The 23134-nt window shown below is 32.8% G+C and overlaps 3 protein-coding genes across 4 annotated transcripts in view; 1 reads left to right on the top strand and 2 right to left on the bottom strand.

The window, feature by feature from the left end:
* Window positions 1-2312: 2312 nt before the first annotated feature.
* LOC108914604 (nucleolysin TIAR) lies at window positions 2313-4345 on the bottom strand. Its single transcript, XM_018720446.1, has one exon. The coding sequence runs from the start codon at window positions 4140-4142 to the stop codon at window positions 3033-3035; it is 1110 nt and encodes a 369-aa protein (XP_018575962.1). The 5' UTR covers window positions 4143-4345; the 3' UTR covers window positions 2313-3032.
* A 226-nt stretch (window positions 4346-4571) lies between these two features.
* Window positions 4572-11950, top strand: LOC108914615 (KICSTOR complex protein kaptin-like). Its single transcript, XM_018720462.2, has 8 exons — window positions 4572-5354; window positions 5407-5489; window positions 5539-5724; window positions 5777-5943; window positions 5995-6276; window positions 6414-6549; window positions 6606-6764; window positions 11617-11950. Exons 1-8 carry the CDS (start codon window positions 5150-5152, stop codon window positions 11698-11700), a joined length of 1302 nt encoding a protein of 433 aa, XP_018575978.1. The 5' UTR covers window positions 4572-5149; the 3' UTR covers window positions 11701-11950.
* Window positions 11951-13120: 1170 nt separating this feature from the next.
* LOC108914613 (protein pellino) overlaps window positions 13121-23134 on the bottom strand; it is a 40799-nt gene continuing 30785 nt past the window's right edge. For both annotated transcript variants that reach the window (XM_018720460.2, XM_018720458.2), the window contains exons 3-9: window positions 22380-22611; window positions 20851-21045; window positions 20606-20797; window positions 19604-19702; window positions 19309-19524; window positions 19088-19203; window positions 13121-14241 (exon numbers count right to left, since the gene is read on the bottom strand). In XM_018720460.2, the coding sequence (XP_018575976.1) occupies window positions 14115-14241; window positions 19088-19203; window positions 19309-19524; window positions 19604-19702; window positions 20606-20797; window positions 20851-21045; window positions 22380-22611 (1177 nt within the window). In that variant the 3' untranslated portion in view covers window positions 13121-14114. The remainder of the gene's footprint in view (window positions 14242-19087; window positions 19204-19308; window positions 19525-19603; window positions 19703-20605; window positions 20798-20850; window positions 21046-22379; window positions 22612-23134) is intronic.

Consider the following 23134-nt stretch of genomic DNA (forward strand, 5'->3'; position numbering starts at 1 on the left):
AAATGTTTTCGAGCGACCTCAAAAAATAAATATCAACGAACTAATAATTTTTTTTATTGAATTTGATTAACAAAAGAATAGAAATAAATCACGAGACACTTTTCTCGAGGCAAAATTTACTACCGCACTGTATCAAATATTTATAATTTTTAATTTTTTTAAAATTAAGTGTCTTGATTTATTTCTATCCTTTTCATCAAATTCAATAAATATTTTTAGAGGTCGCTCGAAAACATAGGTACACTACTTTGAAAGTTAAAATAATTGTGTGACCTTTGGAAATTAAAATATCGAGTTGAAATTTTCAGAATCGAGATTTTTTTCAACCTAGAAAATGATAAAATAACGACAAAAAAAAATTCAATATTTGACCATTTTGGAATTTTTTAAAAATCTTGAGCGACCTCTAAAAAAATTTTTTTTGAGCTGATTTTTTGAGGGTGCTCGATAAACTAACATATTTTAACAAGACTCGAAAAAAAATTATTCATTTTTTTGGACCACCCTTATACATTTCTATGGTCTATTTAGTAGTACAGTAATGATAAGGTAATACTTTTCTGTGTTCTTCAATTTTGGAATAAAAAATACATTTTTGTTTTTGTTATTAAATTGGACATTTGCTGAATTTCCATGGCTGCAAAAAAATATTTTTTGTATCAGTTGATTCGTTTTAGATTAATAGATTAACCATAAGATTTCATAAAAAAAATGAAATAGGGTAATACTTGTCTATGTATATGAGGGTGTTCGTGAGTTTTGGAGTCAAGAAAAGACATTTATATGTTAATAAACATATAATATTAAATTATGGCATTATTCCTTCCAATTTAGGAAATCATCCTGTTGCAAAGCTAAAAACGTAGCATTTACATTTAGAAATGGAGACATCATTGATAATTAGATCTAACGCTACACACTGCATCTGCCAGTTATGAAATCTTATATAGTTTTATTGACGTTAAAATAAAGAGAATTTGCTGCGTACCAATTTGAGACGTCAATAAGTATATTACACTTCACTTCACTACTCCTCTATTACAGAAATTAATAGAGATGTATAATCAGCATACATTGTTAAATAAGCGTCATCAACTGTTTTGGCGAAATCATTAATACAAAGCAAAAACAATATGGGGCCCAAAATCGAATCTTGTGGGATGCCCAAATTAAGAGAAGCATGCTCCGAATTTATTCTATTTGTAATTTCATCATTATAATGGGTTATATTAACAAACTGCTCTTTGTTTAATCTAACCCAATTTAAAGCCAAACCGCGAATACCATACGATGATAATTTTAATAGTAATATTTTATGATCGACTATAAAAAATTTTCATTATTTTGTTTTCACCTCATTAGTTTCAAACACTAGCAGGATATTATAGCATGACCGTAAGGCTTCAAAAAAAAAAACAAGAAAGAATATTTTCCTATATGTAGTCATTAAATTTTAGTTTATTAGTTTTAGATTAATAAGAGATTAAATAAAACATGACCATTTTATAAAAATAATGAGGTTGGGTAATATTTGTCTTTATGGAGCTGTTCTTAAATTTGAGGCAAAAAGACATTTATTGTTATTAAACATAGAATATTTTTTGAGTTTCGTTAGCTATAAAAAATATTCGTTATTTTCTTCAAGAGTAATATTTTCCGATATGTAGGGTTCTTAAATTTTTGAGTCAAAAAGGAAACACTTTTTTCTTTAGCTATAAACAAATATTTTTTTATCAATTTATTACTTTTAGATTAATAGATTAAAGCATGAGCACAATATTTCATACAAAAAATGAGAAAGACAATACTTGTCTATAGGGTGTTCTTAAATTTTGGAGTTAAACAGAAAAGACATTTATTATTGAACAGGATATTTTTCTCTGGTTTAGTTTCATATTAGTTTTTTTTATATCAATTTGATACCAGGATTCATAACACTATTCTTAAATTTTGAATTTTTTAAAAGTTTTGAAAGAAATTATACTTACACATCGGATGTTTTGTTTCCTTAAATAAAAAAAATCTTCATACTTTTTTTTATCACCTTATCATCAAGTAGTTCAGAATATAATTCTTTTGCAGATTATTTCCTTTAATACATACGTATTGACTATTGATTTATCAGTTGATAGTTTTTTTTTTTTAATTCAACTATTCTAGTGCATTCAGGTTTAATAAGGGGCTTTTGATAAACAAAATTGCACTCCCATTACAACTTATTTTCAACAAATAAGCATATCGCTGTAAGTATAACAAAGCAAGCGGTGACTAGCGTAAAAGAAAGCGAAAGTTTAGAAATAAAATAAAGCAGCTCCCAGACCTGAAATTTTTATTAACAACTAGCATATACATTTTTTTTTGTTATAAAATCTGTCTTATTTGACTGAGACCTTCTTCATTAACTTGTCTTCTGTGTACAATTGATAGCCGTGATATTACTTAATAATTACAGTGATCTACTACCCTAAATTTTAAATATCATACCTACAGTAACTTCCTTGACTGTCACGATTTTTACCAGAGTCCTTGATAAAACCCAGTGTCAGCCAGTCTCGGACACAGCATACAAACTTGCATACATTTATATCAACATTCGTTCTTTACCAGTTTTGACAAAAGAAAAAAAAAACAATAATTGTAATATATCACGCTTTATAAATGTTCAAGTACCATCCACACTTTACGCCTAAAGTATAGACTTTCACGGATATTATTCCATTACAAAAATGCAAGTCCGATAACTAAAGTGATCACGTAATTATTTTTTTGGACTTACGTCAAAGTAACTCATTCAAACTTTCAAGTAACGCTTGAATCATTGAGTACAAACTGCAGAATTATTGAATCGAACGATGACGGCAAAGTCTTAAACTGCTAAAGTGTAAGGATGGTAGCTAAAAACTACACATAATATGTAATTTTATTTGATAAATGTCCCTTAATATAATTATGCTACAAGATGCTGCAATTTTGGATGTAGCACAATTAAGTTGCAGCACGGCGTATAACTAGAGACCTGTCTATGGGGAAGTTCACTGCGAAGGGTATTTCTGTACAGAGGTGTACATCACCGGCACATTGGGTTGTTGACCTGGCTGACCCGACCACTGTCCTTGTTGGGGCATCACACAGTACTGCTGGTTTCCGGGGTATTGTTGGTATTGCTGGTAAGGGTAGTTCTGCATGTACCCTCCTCCGCTGTACGTCTGTGGGTACCAGTAACCCCCGTAGTAAGAATAAGGCGGTGCCGCGTTCTGGGGTACCGCGGCGCCGGGAGGCATGGCACTTGGATCTGGTCCTAGACCGCCGTTCTCCTTCCCCCAGAAGCATTTTACGTTCTGACCGTTTATTTCTGTGTTGTGGATGCTCTCGATAGCGTGAGTTGCACTTTCCTTTGTAGTGAATTTAATGAATGCATAACCTTTATCTTTAAAAACACGTATGTCTTGTATCGAACCGAACGGAGCGAAAGTTTTGTGTACTAATTCGTCGGATAGGCCATTTGTGAAGCCTCCACAGTAAACTGTTGTGTTAGTTGGGGAACTCTGGTTATATACTTCGTCGAAGGTCGGTTGCTTTGCTCTTTGCGTTTGTTTCTCCGTTCGCGGCGGTGGAGGCTTCCTCGTTGACCAATTTGTACGGATAGAACGAGAACCTAGCCATTGTCCATTCATTGCCTGAATCGCGTTCTCAGCTTCTGCTTTTTTTACAAACGATACGAAAGCGTATCCTTTCGACTTCAGTGTCTGGGGATCCCTTACAATCCTGCAATTTGAAATTTCTCCGAATGGAGCAAAGGCCTCTCTTAACGTTTCAGTCTCTATTTCTGGTGATAAATCGCCTACAAAGATGTGGTGGTGGTTAGAAGTATCTTGTTTAGGTTGATTGCCGGGGCTCGTGGCCCAATTTACTTTCATTTCCTTATCCAAAAACAATCTTTTATTCATCGCCGCCAACGCTGTTGACGCTGACTGATGATTAGTGAATTCGACAAAAGCATATGGATCATTTCCGGGTTCTCTAATAATTTTGCAGCCTTTTACTGGGCCTATTTGTGAAAATAAAGTACACAACAGGTCTTCTGACACTGACACGTCCAGATTGCCCACATACAATGTTTTTGGATGACTCTCGTCCGACATGGTGACGCCGGCACTATAAAGCGATACGGAACTCTCAGCGTCTGTGATTATCAACTTTATTGCACATAAAGAGGTTTTTTTATTGTCTTCTACAAAACTGTTTATATTTTCACAATCTCCTTGAATAATCCGACAACGAACTGGATGACAAAAACTGGCCAACTTTTATTTTCTGGAAGTCCAGCTGTCATTTGGCAAAAACGGTCAAGCGACAAACACTAAATGTCCCTAAATCCAAATGCAAATCCTAAACTGACAAAGGCTCAGTGGGAAACTGAAAAAAGAAAGTAACTAGTAATTTGCTACTAATTTCACTTTATTTGTTTATAGATATCGAATAATATCAAGGTTATATATTATCTATATGTTTAATAATTATATTGCATAAATATCTGGTTAAAATAATTTAAGATTTTGTATATGTAAACATTTAAGAAAAACAGTATACGCATAATTTTTATTATACAACAAGCAATAGATGTATTAAAAAATTGGCAAGTTGGATGTAATCACACGACCACTTTACATTCACAAGGTTTATTTATCAGTTTTATTTTATTTATCAAATTTAATAGAAATTTGAACTACTTGAACTTGGGACCATTGATTAAAGAAGTACACTAAGGACAAAGATTTGATTTTAATTTGTCCTGTGTTCTGTAACACTGGATTTTTATCTAAAAAAACTTGGAAACTTTCCAGAATTTCTGTTACTGAAATTTCGATGGACTGCAGAATATAGGTTTTTTAGGAGGACTATTTTATTTCAGTCGTAGTGAAAAATTATATTATTTTTATTTCATTATCTTTTACTAATCTATGGTTTAATTGTTTAATATTTATCTTTCAAAAAGACGTTAACCATAACCAACGTCAACTGTCAACATCAACCATGAAAATAAGTTGATAAAAGAAAAGAAAGAGTAGAAAGACTGAATTTAAAAAGTTTTATTTTAGTCCTAAACTGTGAGGCATATTTTTCTACAAATATAAACATTTTAAACATCATGGATCACTTCAAAGATGCACATTATTTTTATATACCCTCTCAAGGGAATGTTTATACTATGACTGATTTAAAATTAGCGAATGGATCAACAAAACTTCTGGTAGCTTCCTTAAAAAGAGAAGTATTTTGTTTTGAATACCAGGATTCTCCAACGGGTAGTTTAGTACCTACCACTAAAGAAATTTCTTTTACATACATCCCCAGTAAGTTTATTTTTTTAATTTCATAATTTGACTATTAACAATATTTTCATAGATGGTGCTGAGATAATATCCCTTGACGCTTTTAATAAATCCTCAACGACTAATGAATTTGTTATCGGAATTACCATAATAAAGGTTTGCTTCATGTACAATTTAACTAAATATTCAATAACACATTTTTTAGAATAGCAATGAAAGCGATTCTCTGGAAGCTTACTTAAACATATACTCAGAATGGGAAGAGAATGAAGACTTTAATATCGAAAACATAGCACAAAACTGTTTAAACGTAGAGTTAAATTTTATTCCTTACAAACTCTTACATTCTTTTTTGGTGAAATGGCAGGACGACGAATGTGTGACTAAAGAAGTAAGTACACTTAATAATAGTAGCATTTTTATTGTTTTTTTCACCCTTGCAGTTTGTATTTATTTTATCTGGTAGCGATCATCAAGTACATGTGTATCGAGAACATACATTGGAACATGTGTATAAAGAAATAGACAATAAGGATTTTTTTCCTGAATTCACGAAAGCGCCCAGTCCTATTATATGGATAGACGTCTATTATTCTGAGGATTACACTGAGTAATTATCAATCTTATTAAAATAAAAATTTTACCGAGTATTGTTTTCCAGACGAATAACGTCTTACGCTTGTGAATGTGGTTATATTAAATTACTGAAAGTGGATACAAAGAAAAACCAAGTTGTTTATAATTTTTCCACAAGATTTGGCAACTATATTTCACGTGTGCAAATTTTTCCTGAAGACGATGGTATGTCTAATTTTACATTCGAAATGAATGGTAACGTTAAACGTATTGGTAGAGATGAGAAACCGGTGAGCCACAGTAAATCGATACCAAATAAAATTAATTTAGTCGTCATAAACACCATTTTGCCTGCTGTAATATTTCAGTAAGTGTCCCGTGATGTTTAAATATTACATTTATTTATTCTTTATACAGGGTATTCAGTTATTAATGGACGTAATGTCAAATTGTAACTGAACATCCTGTATACTGAGACTACTAAGTTGTTTGATCACGTTGAAGCAATGTTCTCGAGTTTGGTTTAACGGACTACGCTACTCTTCCTCGTCACGACAGCACAAGTATTTTGACGTGCTGTGAAATTGCCGACATTGATTTCGATGGACGGAAAGAAATACTGATTGGGAATAGCGCCGAGGTAGGTTCTGTATTAAAATAGCTGCTATTAAAATAACGAGTCTTACGTTCGTTTAGGAAATAATGCTTCTGAAGCATATCGAACAAAAAGGATGGTGTTTGGAAGATCTTAAAAAGATCGCCGCGCCAGTTCTTGGTTTAAAATATTTAGACGTTAGTGGGGATGGGGTGAAGGAACTGGTAGTTTTGGGAATGAAAGGAGTTCACGTTTTGCAGGTAAGAAATATAAAAAAAAAAATGAGGAACTTTGAATATGACTCGGTTATAAAGTGTTGTAGGGAGTTGTTTTTTATTTATCAAACTTTAGGAATTGGTGTTGTCAATAAAATAGTGATAGTTTGTTGCACTATATGCTAGAGGGAGTTAAAGGTACCTTAAAAAAAATGGGACACCATAAACACAATGCAAAAATTATTTTTTCTAAATCTCTGTTCATTTTACAGTAAGAAAGTGCTTGTAAAATTTTCTTAGAAATTTTTATTAAATTTTTTTTCAAAATTATAGTCTTATAAAATAACTGCATTGATGCAACTTAGACAAAAGATCCAATAAATTAATAAATGTTATATTCAGTGTGTATTTTTTTGTAATAAAGGCATCTGTCACCACTTTTATTTCGTCATAAAGGTATCAGCAACCCCCATTTCTATGACAGTGATGAAACTGAAAATACTTTTAAAATGTATGTTTTTGCAACAATGGAAATTATTTGAGAAAAATAAATAGAATTTCTTATATTTTGAAATAAAACATGTTTATACATCAATTTTTCACCCAATAAATTGTACAGGGTGTCACCTAACGAATGTTACATACTTCAAGGGTATAATCTAGAACCCAAATGGTGTTGATTTAACCAAACTTGCTTAAACGAAAAATGTCGCAAAAAAAAAAGTTACAAGGTGCTAAAGTTTCTTTTTTTATTTCTTGTTTTCTCCTTAACTCATAACCCAGTTAATCGATTTGAGCAAAAATTGTTCTTGCTTAGTTTCTTTTCATGAAGTATGCAGTGATTATGTTCCTATTAGGTTAAAACATACAGGGCGTTTAATTTACTTCAACCCTTTGTGAATATTCTTCTGTAACTTTTTTGTAAGTTTAAATTTTTATACACAACTGTCAGAAATAGGTAGAGAATTTTATTCTACAAAAAAATGTATATCTCTCAAAAGTTATTACATAGTTATTTCTAAAAAATATTGGGTATCTGTTAATAAATATTTTCTGTAATATCTTCATAATCGAGCATAATTTCGACTTTTGATAGGTATACATATTTGTAGGTGTAGAATAAAATTTTCTACCCATTTCTAATAGTTGCGTGTAAAAATTTAAACGTACAAAAAAGTTACAGAAGAATATTGACAAACGGTTTTAGTAAAATGAACGCCCTGTATGATTTAACCTCATAGGAACATAATCACTGTATAATTCATGAAGAGAAGCTAAGCATCAGCAAATTTTGCTCAAATCGGTTAACTGGGTTCCGAGTTAAGGAGAAAACCAGAAATAAAAAAAGAAACTAACACCCTGTAACTTTTTTTGACATTTTTGACAAGTTTGGTTAAATCGGCACCATTTGGGTTCTAGATTATACCCTTGAAGTATGTAACATTCGTTAGGTGACACCATGTATAAGGAATTGTCTCAGTTGGCTATATTTGTGGTACAAAATTTTGCTTGTTACAATAAATCGATCGATTTATCGGCACAATGTAAAGCTACCAACTTTTGGAATAAAAATGAATCAAAATAGTCATATTTACAAAATCTGTAACTTTACACGTAATAAAAGTTGCTTATTGACGTCTGGTGTAGGGGCTCTGGAGCGCCGCCCACCCTATAGAATTTAGTAGTGAAAAAATTTAATTTAAAATTTAGTGTACAATGTTATCTAGATAATTAAATAGATTAGTCTTATGAAACACATTAAAAACGAAATTAAATTTGTGCAGTCAATTTAACTTGCAAATTCGTTTGCAAAACTATGAATACGTGGGCTTGTAGCTCGCCTGTACATCTGTAGTGTTTACAGCGGTGGTCATGGTTACTGGCACACAGTAGGGAACAACAGAGTGGGAATAACACATATTTACTACTTTACTACCGCAGAAGTTTAAATTGTTTGTAGCACTTACAATGCTAACTATTGAAAAATGAATGGTGCGAGAAATACCAGAATTTTAATGAAAAACTAATTGAAAAGTTTATTTCGGACAAAAGAGAAAAATGGATTTTCACTATAAAAAATAATGTTGAGTACATTTTACCTATATTTCAATAGTACTTAAAATAATACTAACCATATACAGGTTCGGAAAGCCCCCATGATTCATCGGCCGTTACGTGAGAATGATAAAGTCATAGAAATCCGTGCGATACAGAAAGATGGCTATATTGAAGGCGTCTAATAGTCACCGCCCTTCCACAAATAAGATCCACTTCTTATTTGTGGAAAGGCGAAATGGGCGGTGACTATTAGACGCCTTCATTATAACCATCTTTCTCTATCGCACGGATTTCTATGACTTACTTTATCCCTCTCACGTAACGGCCAATGAATTATGGGGACTTTCCGACCCTATAAAATATTTGATTTTATTTTTACTTTGTACCTAAATTTTTCCGCCCTCTCTAGGGAAGTCAAAAGCCGTCACTGTTTATTAAGATAAAAAAGTTATCAATATTATGTTTGACATCAAAATTATATTGAAATCCCTAAGAACTCATCAATACAGTGTGGCTACGATTTAGGTGACGCAGGCCTATAATTCAGGTGTTAATTGACGAATCCTTTTCAAATTTTAACCACTTATGCAGACCAATGGGGTGCACATTTGAGGATCATTAAACTTACATATATTCGTAGGTGTGCGTCAGGGGAAATTAAAAGGGGATCGATTTTTCGGTATTTTTTATTAGCGAATAAAATACGGAAATGCTGATGCCTTAGTCTTAATCAGTATCATCGAAAATATACCTAAGGCAAGTTTCATCCAAATCATTTGTCGTTTTGACATAACACGTCAACAAGATTGTTATTAAAATTCTGAGTTTAAAAATAATTTATTGCGAAAAAACATCAGTGATGGCAGAAATTATATCAGTTGCGCACAAAATTGAAATAAGAATTTCTGGAGAGAATGTTACATCGCGTGAAGCTGCAAGAATTTTTAATCACCGTCATCCCAATCGAACAGTAAGTTACAGTACAGTAGCACGAATTAATAAAATATTTTACCTACGACCACTATTGTAAATACTTAAAAACACACCGTCTGTGATCATTGTAAGATTCCTATTACGTATGATAAAAAAATCGCACAGTTTTTCTAGCAACCGCCTAGCAACTTTCAATAAAATACTGTTTGTATTGACCGTTGCTAGGCGGTTGCTAGGAAAACTGTACGATTTTTTTACCAAGCTGTGCGATTTTTTTACCATTCGACATAATAGGAATCTTGCATTGATCGCAGACGATATGTTTTTAAGTATTTAAAGTAGTGGTCGTAGGTAAAGTATAGTACGTAATATGTGGTGTAATGCAATTACGCACTCGCCGCTATGCGGCGTCTTGCGTAACTTTTCAATTCGTGCGTAAAATGCTTTTTACAACACTTATTACGTAATATACTATAATCAGACTGGTAGTGTATCACATGTAAGACCAAAAGAATACCGACGAGCAAACTTACACAAAAATAGGATTTTAGATGCTTTCCGAAATAATCCACGACTAAGCATAGGACAGGCGGCATTGAATTTGAATTTAAACAAAGAGACCATAAGAAAATGTCTATAAAAATAATAAATTGAAGCCCTTTAAACCAAAAATTTTATACATTCTTTTAAGAGAATTTAGGGAGGCTAGACTATGCTTTCTGGGTGCAAGGCAAATTTCTGAACAGAAATTTTTAAAAAATAAATTTTAGGGATGAAGCTACTTTTTCTACAAATGATGTTGTATCGACGAAGAACTCTCGATATTGGGAAAGAGACAATCCCAGGTGGATAATAATTGCTAACTATCAGCATGTATATAGGGTGGATGTTTGGTGCACAATTTTTAATGATCGAATCATCGGACCCTTTTTTATAGAAACTTTAAATGCCCAAAATTTTTTATGTTTTTTGGAAACGGAATTTACTGATGTTCTGGACAATCTGCCGCTAGATGCTAGACATAATTTATATTTTATGTTAAACGGTGCTCCTGCACATAGTTCGCTAATAATTAGAAACTGGCTGAATACTAATTTTCCGTTAAAGTGGATAGGCCCTCGTAGCCTGTTGCAGGACTGGCCAGCCAGGTCTCCTGCTCTTACACCAACGGATTTTTATTTTTGGGGTACAGTTAAAAATAAATTTTACATCAATTGTCCACAAAACAGAAGATTTAAAACGACGAAGAGAGGCATTACGAAATATTTCTCGTGAACAACTAGGAAAATGAATTATTTCTGTACAACCCTGTATACGATTTGGATGAAACTTGCCGTGGGTATATTTTCGATGATACTGATTAAGACTGAGGCATCGGCATTTCCCTATTTTATTCGCTAATAAAAAATACTGAAAAATCGATCCCCTGATGCACACCTATGGATATATGCAAGTTTAATGATCCTCAAATGTGCACCCCCTTGGTCCGCATAATGGGTTAAAATTTGAAAAGGATTCTCAATTAACACCTGAATTATAGGACCAACCACTAGAAGAAGAAGAAGAAGAATAGGCCTGTGTCACCTAAATCGTATCCACACTGTATACCAAACATTTAATTTAATTATAATCTCAGATATAAATAAATATGAAAGCCGATATTGTCAAAATTGTAAGGTATCATAATTTTTTTTAAGTCGTCTTAACATTGGTACAACCGAATAAAAATTAAGTCACTAAAAACCCTTAAAATTGGCCAATAAACCAAAACACGTTTCCAATTTTCACCAACAAAAAATGTTCAATTCCTCGACTGATTTATTGGATGAAAAATTGGTAAAATAAAGTTTAAATTGAAAAATATAAGTATTTCTTATTACATTCAGCTCATGATCGACTGTTGTAGCACGATTCATCCTACCTTCAGAGAGTACTCCACACAAAAATCCAAAAACTGACGCTGCCAGATTTGGAAGAGATAAAAACGTAACTGCTCCCAAAATTCGTCCTGACAAAATCACGAACATGGACAAAAAAAAGGACCTAGGACTTAAAACGCATACAGGCAACTAACTTTTTATTGTCCGCAGCTGTATACGGAACAGAGGAAACATATGTGTTTATCGCACACCATAATTTATTTTTTCACTGGAAATCTTACCTTTCCTACTTACTTACCTTAGTATTGTACTGTATTTTCTGTAAATGATTTGGGTATTAAAAGGGTGGAACAAAACTCACGCTTCTGGTTTGATTTTTTTATTAGTGAATCCAGGCACAGATAAATTCTTTTTGTGGGACTATAATAGCTTAAACACTATCAACTACTGCATTAAAACTTACGCTAGATATATACAAATACATTCAATATAAGCTAAATCATCGTGTATAATTATATAAAAAACGAAATGAATCGAAACGACTACCTCCATAAATAGTAAATCTGAATGTTTAAATAATACGTCATTCCTCAATTATCCCTCAAACTAAATAAAAACGTAAAATCGAAAACAAAAGCGGAAAAGTGGAAATTAACGAGCGACCTCCAAATATACCGGATAAAAAAATTAAAAACGTTTAGAACCGCAACAAAGTACATTTGATTGAATCAAAATGCTTCGTTTAAATGTTTAACATCCTCAGTTTCGGATATGTCCGATACCGGTGGAAAGCGGAAAGCTATCGGTGAGAACGAACTTCACGAATTTGAAATTTGTTCATTTGTAAACTGGGAATCGGCATATGACTAGACCTCACTTTTAACGTGTGCAGTTTTCCTTGACTTCACGTTAGAACAGAGGATTAAAAACAAGAATATTTTTAAAGCGCAACCCCTTTTCAAAACAAAAAATGCTACGCCACTGGCCAAAATTTCATATTACGTGTAGAAAGTAGGGAATTATTTTGAAAAAAAATTATAATTTGCGTATTTTCACCTCTTTTGTTAATTAAATTACACAATTTAATTGGTTTCGTGATTACAAAAAAAAAATTTTCAATTTCAACTTAAAACAGTGTAATTCGCAAAAGAAACAATTTTGGCTCAATTATTATATTTTGCCCTCAAAATTACCCAATAGCATTCGTGCTTGTTCATTTAAAAACACCCTGTATATTCATAAAATACAACTTACATTTTTTATTCCCTCTTCGAAAAAACAAATCCGGACTCAGGTTTTAAGCAAATAGGCAACCAACAATAAATTTTTGCAGATTTTATTACACAGTTTGTCTAAATATCAATTAACACACAAATAACAGACTTCCCCCCATTCTAACGCAGATTTTCTATAAAATGGAGTTAGTTTGAAACTCAAGTTACTTTTTGTTGTAAAGAAATTTGTAATTTTGAACAAACGGCATCGTAAATTACAAATTTCTTTACCACAAAAAGTAATTTGAGCTTCAAACTAATTCCATTTTATAGAAAATCTGCGTTAGAATGGGGGAAAGTCCGTTATTTGTGCATCGATTCATATTTAGACAAACTGTGTAATAAAATCTATAAAAATGTATAACATTAAAAAAAAAAAGTTTTCACTACACTTTTGAATCTTGTTATTTTGCCCAGTCGATGTCGCCTTGTGTGATGATACAATAATTTACTCAACCTGCACGATTTCATGTTTTTTATTTAAAATTTGTTGAAAATGACAAGAAAAAACGGTAATGCACGAATATGTGGTCCCTGTCCCAACGCAAAGTCATTTCGATAGAATGCCCCGCTGCCTGTTTAAATTTTATTAGAGCGGAGTGAGAATTACACGCAGAAAATTACATACGAAACGTCGACGACGGTCGATCCGTTAAGTTCCATCGTTTTTAGCTCCGCCGGGGCTGCACCCGAAACAAGGAAAATTAAGTCCTTCCAGCATTTTCTCTGGACAGCAGATACAATAAGTCTTAATGATAATCTAACTCCTAACCAGTCTTAACATTTCACACATTTGCACTTAACGATACAAATTACTCAAAAATACGAAACCGTCGACTACGACGACGACACGGAAAAAACGTAACGAAAAAATCACAATCATACGCAACAGTAACCAAGCGGTCCAATAATAAGGAGCAATTATTTACAATAATTACAATTCTATTTCCACCTCCTTTCGGATAGTACAAAGGAAGATAGACTTATAAAAAAATAATAGTCATCTTTCTTCCGACGTCTACGTGTAAAAAATATCTCATCGTTCCCTTTCATCAATATGATCCCTATGATTCATAATAAATATGGCCAACAGCTTCGATTATTTACAGTAAAAAATCGGTACGAACGGAAACGGCGATAATCGACCCCTCTGCGGTATAAATAAAGCTTTGGTAAACTAACCTACGGAGAAATAATCACACGCACATTCACACAACAGCAATAACGTAACCGTCCTACGTCTGGAAAAGTTAATCCACGTTATCCTGGAAGATTAGACGTACGTAGCCGGGCGAGCCCGACAGCGGGCAGGCGCAGAACGGGCAGACTGCGTGGAATCCGTTGGTGCCGTGGGGGATAGCCACGTTCGCCCAGTACCTGCAAATATCAAGGTTTTAGCAAAATTCGTTATACAGAAATTTTTTGCTATTAACAATCTACTTTTTCAGTATTAACGTGTTTATTAAACAATTATTGTAACAGATCCTTTTAAATTTTTAAAATATATGTAAAATTTATTGAGACATATCAACTACTTATTGTCTACCGCCTCAGGAGATAAAAAAAAACTAAAAATATACATAAAATATGTATGACTTCAAAATTTTTAAAACTATAGAAAGTTCACAAAAATTTGTCAAAAATGAAACTTGCCTTTTTGAACTACTTTTCAGCTACCTCTTTGGATTGTACAAAATACTGCCAAAAATGTTGAAATTGGACCAACTTTTGAATGAAAACAAAACTGCATCATTTGGAAGGAAATATTACGTATGTAATTTCAAAAATTTAATTCAGAAGTTATAGAAAATTATCGTGAATACCAATGGATTCTAAGCATATAAAAAAAGTTACGTAAAATCACAAAAATAGTCAAAATTGAAATACACCTTGTATCTCACATTCAAACAAAAATCGAGATGTGGTTCTCTTCATTCAATTTTACCTGAAAATCAAACTCGAAACGTTTGAACTACTTTTTGGAAGGCACAGAAAAACCCCAAAAATTGCTCCCTGCAGAATAAAGAAGGCCCTTTGAACCAAAACAAAACTGTAGTACATTATTCGAAAGGAAATTAAACCAGAAGTTATAGAAAAATATCGCAAACGCCACTGGATTCTGCGTAAAAGTCTAAATAAAGAAAATTTATTCAAAACCTCAAAAAATGGTCAAAAATTAAAAACAACTTGCATCTCAGACAAACTCTCAAGACGCAGATCCATCCAATCAATTTTTATTGAAAATCAAGCTCGGGACGTTTGAACTATTTTTCGTCTACTTTCATCGGAAGATAAAAAAAAAACCCAAAAATATCAAAATTGGACCTCCTTGTACAATAAAGAAGTAACTTTAAATAAAAACAAAACTAGTACATCATTTTAGACTAAGATTTTAAACTGGACATTGTAGAAAAAATATCCCAAACACCACTGGATTCTGTGATAAACTTAAATAAAAATTACAAAAAATTGTCAAAAATAAAACATGCCTTGTATCTCAAACAAAGTCCCGAGGTGTGGTCCCCTCCATTCAATTTGTCTCAAAAATCAAGTTTGAGACAAATGAACTACTTTTTGTCTTCTTCCATGACAGATGCAAAAACTCCCTCAAAAAGTCGAAATGGGACCACCTTCTACAATAAAGATGTATCTTTGAACCAAAACAAAACTGTAGTACATTATTTGAAAGGAAAAATGGGTCAGGAATACCACTAGATTCTGCACATAAAGCTAAATACAAAGTTATTCAAAATTACAAAAAATTGTCAAAATGAAACACGCCTTGTATCTCAAACAAAGTACCGAGGTGGGGTTCCCTCCATTCAATTTGTCTCAAAAATCAAGTCTGAGACAAATGAACTACTTTTTGTCTACTGCCTTGACAGATACAAAAACTCCCTCAAAATGTCAGAATGGGACCACCTTCTTCAATAAAGAAGTATCTTTGAACCAAAACAAAACTGTAGTACATTATTTGAAAGGAAAAACAGGTTACGTATGCCACTAGATTCTGCACATAAACCTAAATAGGAAGTTATTCAAAACTACAAAAAATTATCAAAATGAAACACGCGTTGTATCTCAAACAAAGTACCGAGGTGTGGTTTCCTCCACTCATTTTGTCCCAAAAATCAAGTTTGGGACAAATGAACTACTTTTTGTCTACTACTTCCTTGACAGATACAAAAACCCCCAAAATGTCAAAATGGGACTACTTTCTACAATAAAGAAGTATCTGAACCAAAGCAAAACTGTAGTACATTATTTAAAAGGAAAAACAGGTCACGAATACCACTAGATTCTGCACATAAACCTAAATAGAAAATTATTCAAAATTATAAAAAAATTGTCAAAATGAAAGCCTTGTATCTCAAACAAAGTCCCCAGGGGCTTGATTTTTGAAAACAGGAGAATTAGTTCATTAGAGAAAATTACGTCATTTTCTCTTGACACGCAGATAATGTGATTTTTGAAATTTTCTTGTGGAATATTTTCTCTAGATATCAAGAGAAATAATTCCACAGGGTTTTGTCGGGGGAATTGGCGTTTTCTCCGAATAGTTTGAATCCAAATGTCATCTCATGCTCATGCGCGAAAAGTCACTTCATTCATTCGCTGTTCGAAGGTGCGTAATCATTTGAAATTTGTAATGGATCCAAATAATTTATTATTAATTCTAAATATAATGAATAATTTGCAAGCTGCAGAAATTGTAAACCATCCGCGACAACATTAATTAAACCATTTAAAGTTTCAGCAATATCTGACCACTGTTCTTGGGCCTTTTTGTGAGTAAAAGTAGAAGAAAACTTTCATTTTAAAAAGTTCTTCGTTGTTTCTAAGCATATTAATTTCTTTTTTGCGCTTTCGACGTGAACGAACGCTTCATCATAATTATAATAATATTAAATTTTTTGTGTTTTCAAATATACTTCTATTCAAATTGAAGTTATATTAAATTACTACGAATATCATGGAGATGTCTAGTCTCCCTGACGAATATAATGACATTTACAAAACAAACTTCAAAATCAAATCAAGTGACTAAACATCAGGGTCGCCAATAATGGCACTGAAATATTGAAGAAAACTCTGCCCGCTGATTGGTCAGTTGCAAATATATCCTCGACATACGGCATAAATTAAATTCTCTAGAGAATTGGATTCCTTCAACGTTCAAAAATAAGTGTTTAAGTTTTTAAGAGAAATTTGTCAGGTGAATTTTTTCTCTGGAGAATCAGTTCTCCTGTTTTCAAAAATCAAGCCCCTGNAATTCGCACAAAAACCAAACCACCACCCTCGTATGGATTTTGTCGTTTTTTCGATGAGCATTTTTCTCCTTCAAAAATAAATATAGAAATCTGAAATTTTAGGGGTGTACTATAAGTGGGGAGACCTAAGAGCGAACCTGATTTCAACTGGCCCTTTCCACCTTAGTAGGTGCAGAGGGGGTGAGGGGTGGTCTTTTAGACGTACCCCCAAGAACGCGTTTCTGGGGGTAGTTTTACGCATACAATCCGAAAATCACAAAATAAATAGGGTACGTCTAAAAAAACCTTCACCCCACCCCCTAGGGTGGAAAGGGTGAGTTGAAATTACGTGCGCTCTTAGGTCTCCCCATTTATAGTACAACCCTAAATTTTCAGATTTTTAAGTACTACTTTAAAGCAGTTTCTTTATTATCATAAGTTTTTGATAATTTTTATTTCAATTTTTATCTTTAATTTTTTTTAAGTACGTATTGTGATATACAAAGACTAAATTTTCTTGTTCTAGATATTTCCCATTTTTTATTTCTGGGTTGATAAAACTAAATTGCTAATAAACAGCGTACTTGCTTATAAACAGTCAGTAGCACGCAACAAAAATTAGAAGTCAGTATGATAAAAAAAATATAAAATTCCAATCTAAATATGAAAAAAAAATAAAGATCACTTGATAACTTTTCTTAAAGTTCATATATATGACATGTATTTGGTGTCAAATTAATCAGCAAGGCATTAGCAATATAAAAAAACTAATTTGAATATAGTTTTTTTTTAACAAAATTCATCTGATATATATAATGATATATATTTTGATATATATCACCCAAAACTAAATAGCATGCTATTTTACATCACTAAATTTTTTGTGTTTTCAAATACACTTCTATTCAAATTGAAGTTATAATAAATTACTACGAATATCATGGAGATGTCTAGTCTCCCTGACGAATATAATGACATTTACAAAACAAACTTCAAAATCAAATCAAGTGACTAAACATCAGGGTCGCCAATAATGGCACTGAAATATTGAAAAAAACTCTGCCCGCTGATTGGTCAGTTGCAAATATATCCTCGACATACGGCATAAATTAAATTCTCTAGAGAATTGGATTCCTTCAACGTTCAAAAATAAGTGTTTAAGTTTTTCAGAGAAATTTGTCAGGTGAATTTTTTCTCTGGAGAATCAGTTCTCCTGTTTTCAAAAATCAAGCCCCAGGTGTGGTTCTCTCCATTCAATTTTTCCAAAAATCAGGTTTGAGACAAATGAACTACTTTTTGTCTACTTCCTCGGCAAATACAAAAACTCTTCTAAAATGTCAAAATGGGACCCCCATCTACAATAAAGAAATCTCTGAACCAAAACAAAATTGTAGTACATTATTTGAAAGGAAAAACAGGTCACGAATACCAATAGATTCTGCACATAAGCCTAAATAGAAAGTTATTCAAAATTACAAAAAATTGTCAAAATGAAACACGCTTTGTATCTCAGACAAAGTCCCGAGGTGTGGTTCCCTCCATTCAATTTGTCTCAAAAATCAAGTTTGAGACAAATGAACTACTTTTTGTCTACTTCCATGACAGATACAAAAACTCCACCAAAATGTCAAAATGGGACCTTCTACAATAAAGAAGTATCTGAACCAAAACAAAACTGTAGTACATTATTTGAAAGGAAAAAACAGGCAGTTATAGAAAAATACACAAATGCCACTAGATTCTGCATATAAACCTAAATAAAGAAGTTATTCAAAATCATAAAAAAATTCCAAATTTAATTATTGAACTACTTTCCAATTAGGTAAGTATGTAGTACAAATAACCCCCTAAAATGTGGAAAGTTGACCACTTTGTGCAATACCTATCAAAACTGTAGTAAAATGTATTAAAATAATTTTTTATTTTCTTTTTTTTTAATACTTGACTATAACATAATTTGTTCAATCACTTACTTCACAGTTTTTTCTGTGGCCATATGCCCGCAAGGATTAAAAGCAAATGTCGGCAACCCAGAATCCACGTAAAAAGCTGGTTCCAACCCCATAAATACCTTCACGACTGGTCCAAGCTGAAAATAAATATTAAGAATTTTTAAAAAAAATTGTAATAGTTCCAACTAAAAAAAGTTAAAAAAAAAAATGTGTACCTAAATTATATTATTATAAACACCCACCTCTAAGCAAATAGGACACTTTCTGGATCCGGTATCCTTATCCTGGCCCCAATCGTGTAATCCTTGGACGTGTCCACAGTTGAGATAGACGTAGGGCTGCTGCTGGTTTTCGTTGGGAGATACTCTTCTTGGTATTACCAGTGTGTTTAAACCGACTGGACACTGTGGTCGTCCAGCGTTTATTTCATCGATTTCTCTTTCTAAATCTCTTTTACTCTGGGAAAAAAACATTAAATTAAGCAAAACAATTGTCAAAAAGTAAAATAAAAAATGTGATGATTTTTTAAATACTCACTGGAGATTTTGATAATCCCTCTGCTGATCGCCACAATAACGTGGCCCCGCAAAGGTCGATTAGAGTTCCGTCTTGAAGTACATTTGTTGCGTCTTCAACCTTAAAAGTTTCATGAACAAAATTACTTAAATATTAATGTTTTATTAAATAATAATTTGATGTTTCATTAAAAAATAGGGGAAGTTTCTTGGGCCAAAAATTTAAATTTTACTTATTGGTAGAGGGCGCTAGTTATCAGTAGGACAATGATTTAACTATTTGGATGTGTATCTACAGAAACGGTGTGTCAATAAAACAATTCAAAATCACAAAAATGAAACACGCATTGTATCTGAAACAAAGTATCAAGATGCAATTCGCCCTATTCAATTTTTCTCGAAAATTAAACTCGGGACATCTGAACTACTTTCCGTCTTCTCCAGATACAAAAAAAAAAACAAAATTGTCGAAATTAGACTACTTTGTACAATAAAGTATCTTTGAATCGAAGAAAAGGTAGTACATCATTCAAAAGCAAATATTACGTAGATTTCAAACATATTTAACCACAAGTTATAGAAAAATATATTGCACTCTAAATAAATCAAAAAAAAAAAAAATTATTCAAAATCGTAAAAATTTACCAAAAATTAAACACGCATTGTATCTGAAACAAAGTATCAAAATGCAATTCGTTCTATTCAATTTTTCTTGAAAATTAAACTCGGGACATTTGAACTACTTTTCGTCTACCTTCTCGGGAGATACAAAAAACCCTCAAAAATGTCGAAATTAGACCACTTTGTACAATAAAGTAATTTTAAACCAAAGCGTAAACCTAAAAAAAATATTCAAATTCGCAAAAACCTCTATTGTTGCCCTCTACCAATGATCACAAGATGACCACTATTTTTTCAATTTTCCCCGATCTCAGGAAGCTCACAATAGGCTGTGCCCCGTTCTTAATTTAGCGTCCTGTATTTCACAAATTAATATGTTTCAAACATTTTAATCTCAACTTACCACTTGACCTTTCTGTTGGGCAGATCTCGACTCTCTAAGCGAAAAAACACCTCCGCCAACCGACGTCTCCAGCCAATATCCGCACTTAGCCTCTCCTCCGCAAAAACTTCCCCGTGGATGCATGATTAGAACTCCGTTTGTCGTAAGCCCGTCGATTTCCCTTCCATTTTCCTGCCACTTCGTCGCTTTCTCCTAAAATTTATCGTGATTATAACCGGCAAACGTATAAAACTTGTAGAACTTACTCCTAAGAATATATTTCTTGAAGTATCGAAACCAGCGGCGTATATTCTGGCGATTTTCGGATTGGTCCTGTCGCACAATATTCTACAGGCGAACCGCGATATCGTGCTCTGGTTCACTTTTACCTCGCCGGTCTTGTCTCCGGGGATGGTGTCCATCACCACGAAATCTATCGGAGACTCGGACGACCTACCAATCTGAAAAACAAAGATCTGTTTGAAAAATACTCGAGTTTATTTCGTTTACTTAATTTAATTCTTCAATTATAGGACAAATAAGTGCCTAGAAATATACAAATGTGTGTACACAACAAAATTATAACAAAAAAAACACAAACATAGACAGGAAACTATAAATTAAATTGTCAATGAATAAAAAACAGACAAAAATAATAATTTATGTACAACACATAAAAAATCAAACAGTTACAAAAAAAGAACAAAATACAAAAAATGTATACAATTAACAATGATTAAAAAACAAACAGCAGATAGATAAACATAAATTTTAAAAATGAAAAAAAGGAACGACAAAATACAGAAGATCTCTATACAAAAAAAATCTTTTAATATCTGCCAAAGAAGAATTGAATATATCCAGAATGTTCTCAATGTCAATACAATTAATTATTATTAGTTGTAAAGGAGATCAGTAGGAGGAGATATTACATTTATCTGATTAAAGTACGATATACTCAATACTGTTATTAACAATAATGGTTGCACTAGGTGTTACGAGTATAATTCAATGCCCTCGAAGTAGTTGTTTCTCGCAACACCGGCAATTAAAACAAATTATTTATAGGGAAAAAAGTTACGGCATTACATTTGGATACACATAAAGGTAGTCGACTGTTGTCACGCCATATGCCGAACAAGTCCAAATTGTGCTGAAGATTTTTAGTCAGATACAGCGTTGACAAGCACAAGTAATTGACAGTAAATATGTCTTCAAATCACGAGCACACAGCAGAAAGGCGGCAATTAAATTATTCGTGGGATCATTAACAAAGAGAATAAACAATAGTGGGCCAAGTATGGAACCCTGAGTCATGCCTGACGTTTCACTAGATATGTCAGATTTGTAACCACGGTATTGTACAAATTAAACATAATGGGAAAGACATGATTTCAGTAGTAGTATGGAATGTCAAATTAATCATAGATAAATAGTTTGCAAGTTTCGAAAGAAATATGTGTAGACCACATCCACCTTTTTAATCAAAAGTTTCAACATCAAATTTGGATAACAGACGCTAGATTGTCAGCAGCATTCGTGTCACCTCAGGACAACAGAGGGACTTCAATAGAGCTAGCGTTTGCCTTGGTATGAGCCTGTTTTAAAAATATATTATTTTTGGCAGCATGCACAATGAACAGCTTGTAAGCCCCAAGCAGCATCCGTCACATCCACAGGATATTGATTAATGTTCTTATTAAAATATATACGATTCATACAGCAGAACTGAACAGCCCTACTGTGAGAAACTGGATGGTTAAGTGAACAGCGAGTTGTGAAGCGTATATCTTACCTGGAACATATCGGTATCCTCGTCGTTTGTATATTCTACGATGACCGCGTGATTCCTTGACAAGGTATACGATATCGAGTGTTGAGTGGCATCTAGGATGGCTTGCGAGGAGTGTGGAGTTTTAACTACGTAATGCCTGGACCTTTTGACGCCGTTGGCCACCGGTCTTTTATACAACATGAATTTACTTCTCCTTCGACCCCTGTCGCCTTGGGGCAAGAAGCCATTGTATCTGAAACATATTTTAAGTTCTCAAAATTGTATACAATATGTCGTGTGTATTCTGAAAGAATAATAAACATTGTTACTATTCCTGTTATTATTATTAGTATTCATTTAGGAATTTTAGTCCAACCAAATTACACTTGGAAAAAAAAAATAATTGTTACCTGGGCTTTTATAAGTTGAAATGGTAAAAGGGCTTATAATAAACCTAAAAAAAAAATGCGTTTGCAGGGGCGGCGGAGAGTTGATTTGGGGGGTTGAAAAGTTATGGAAAATTGTATCATTGGGATTTCTGGCGAAAGTTGACGTCAAACCAAAAAGTATCCAATCCAAAAGTTGTAGATCATGCAAAAATCTACAACTTTTGTAGAGATCACTTTTTAACATGACCTCAAAATTTCCGAGAAAATACGAAAAACAGGTTTTTTTTCCGAATTTTTCGTGTTTTATTTCTTATTTCCGCAGAAATAATTTAATTTTGACGAAACTTGGTGAAAGTATACCTTTCTCTGTCTTAAATAACTTTTCTT

The sequence above is a fragment of the Anoplophora glabripennis genome, unplaced genomic scaffold (assembly GCF_000390285.2).
Source record: "Anoplophora glabripennis isolate ALB-LARVAE unplaced genomic scaffold, Agla_2.0 scaffold974, whole genome shotgun sequence".
Classification (NCBI taxonomy): domain Eukaryota; kingdom Metazoa; phylum Arthropoda; class Insecta; order Coleoptera; family Cerambycidae; genus Anoplophora; species Anoplophora glabripennis.

Bases quoted from the DNA above. Each gene is read 5' to 3' on its own strand.
- LOC108914604 (XM_018720446.1), bottom strand. From the start codon at position 4,142: ATGTCGGACGAGAGTCATCCAAAAACATTGTATGTGGGCAATCTGGAC.
- LOC108914615 (XM_018720462.2), top strand. From the start codon at position 5,150: ATGGATCACTTCAAAGATGCACATTATTTTTATATACCCTCTCAAGGG. The intron at 5,725-5,776 runs GTAAGTACACTT...TCACCCTTGCAG, and splicing joins ACGAATGTGTGACTAAAGAA to TTTGTATTTATTTTATCTGG. The intron at 5,944-5,994 runs GTAATTATCAAT...ATTGTTTTCCAG, and splicing joins TATTCTGAGGATTACACTGA to ACGAATAACGTCTTACGCTT.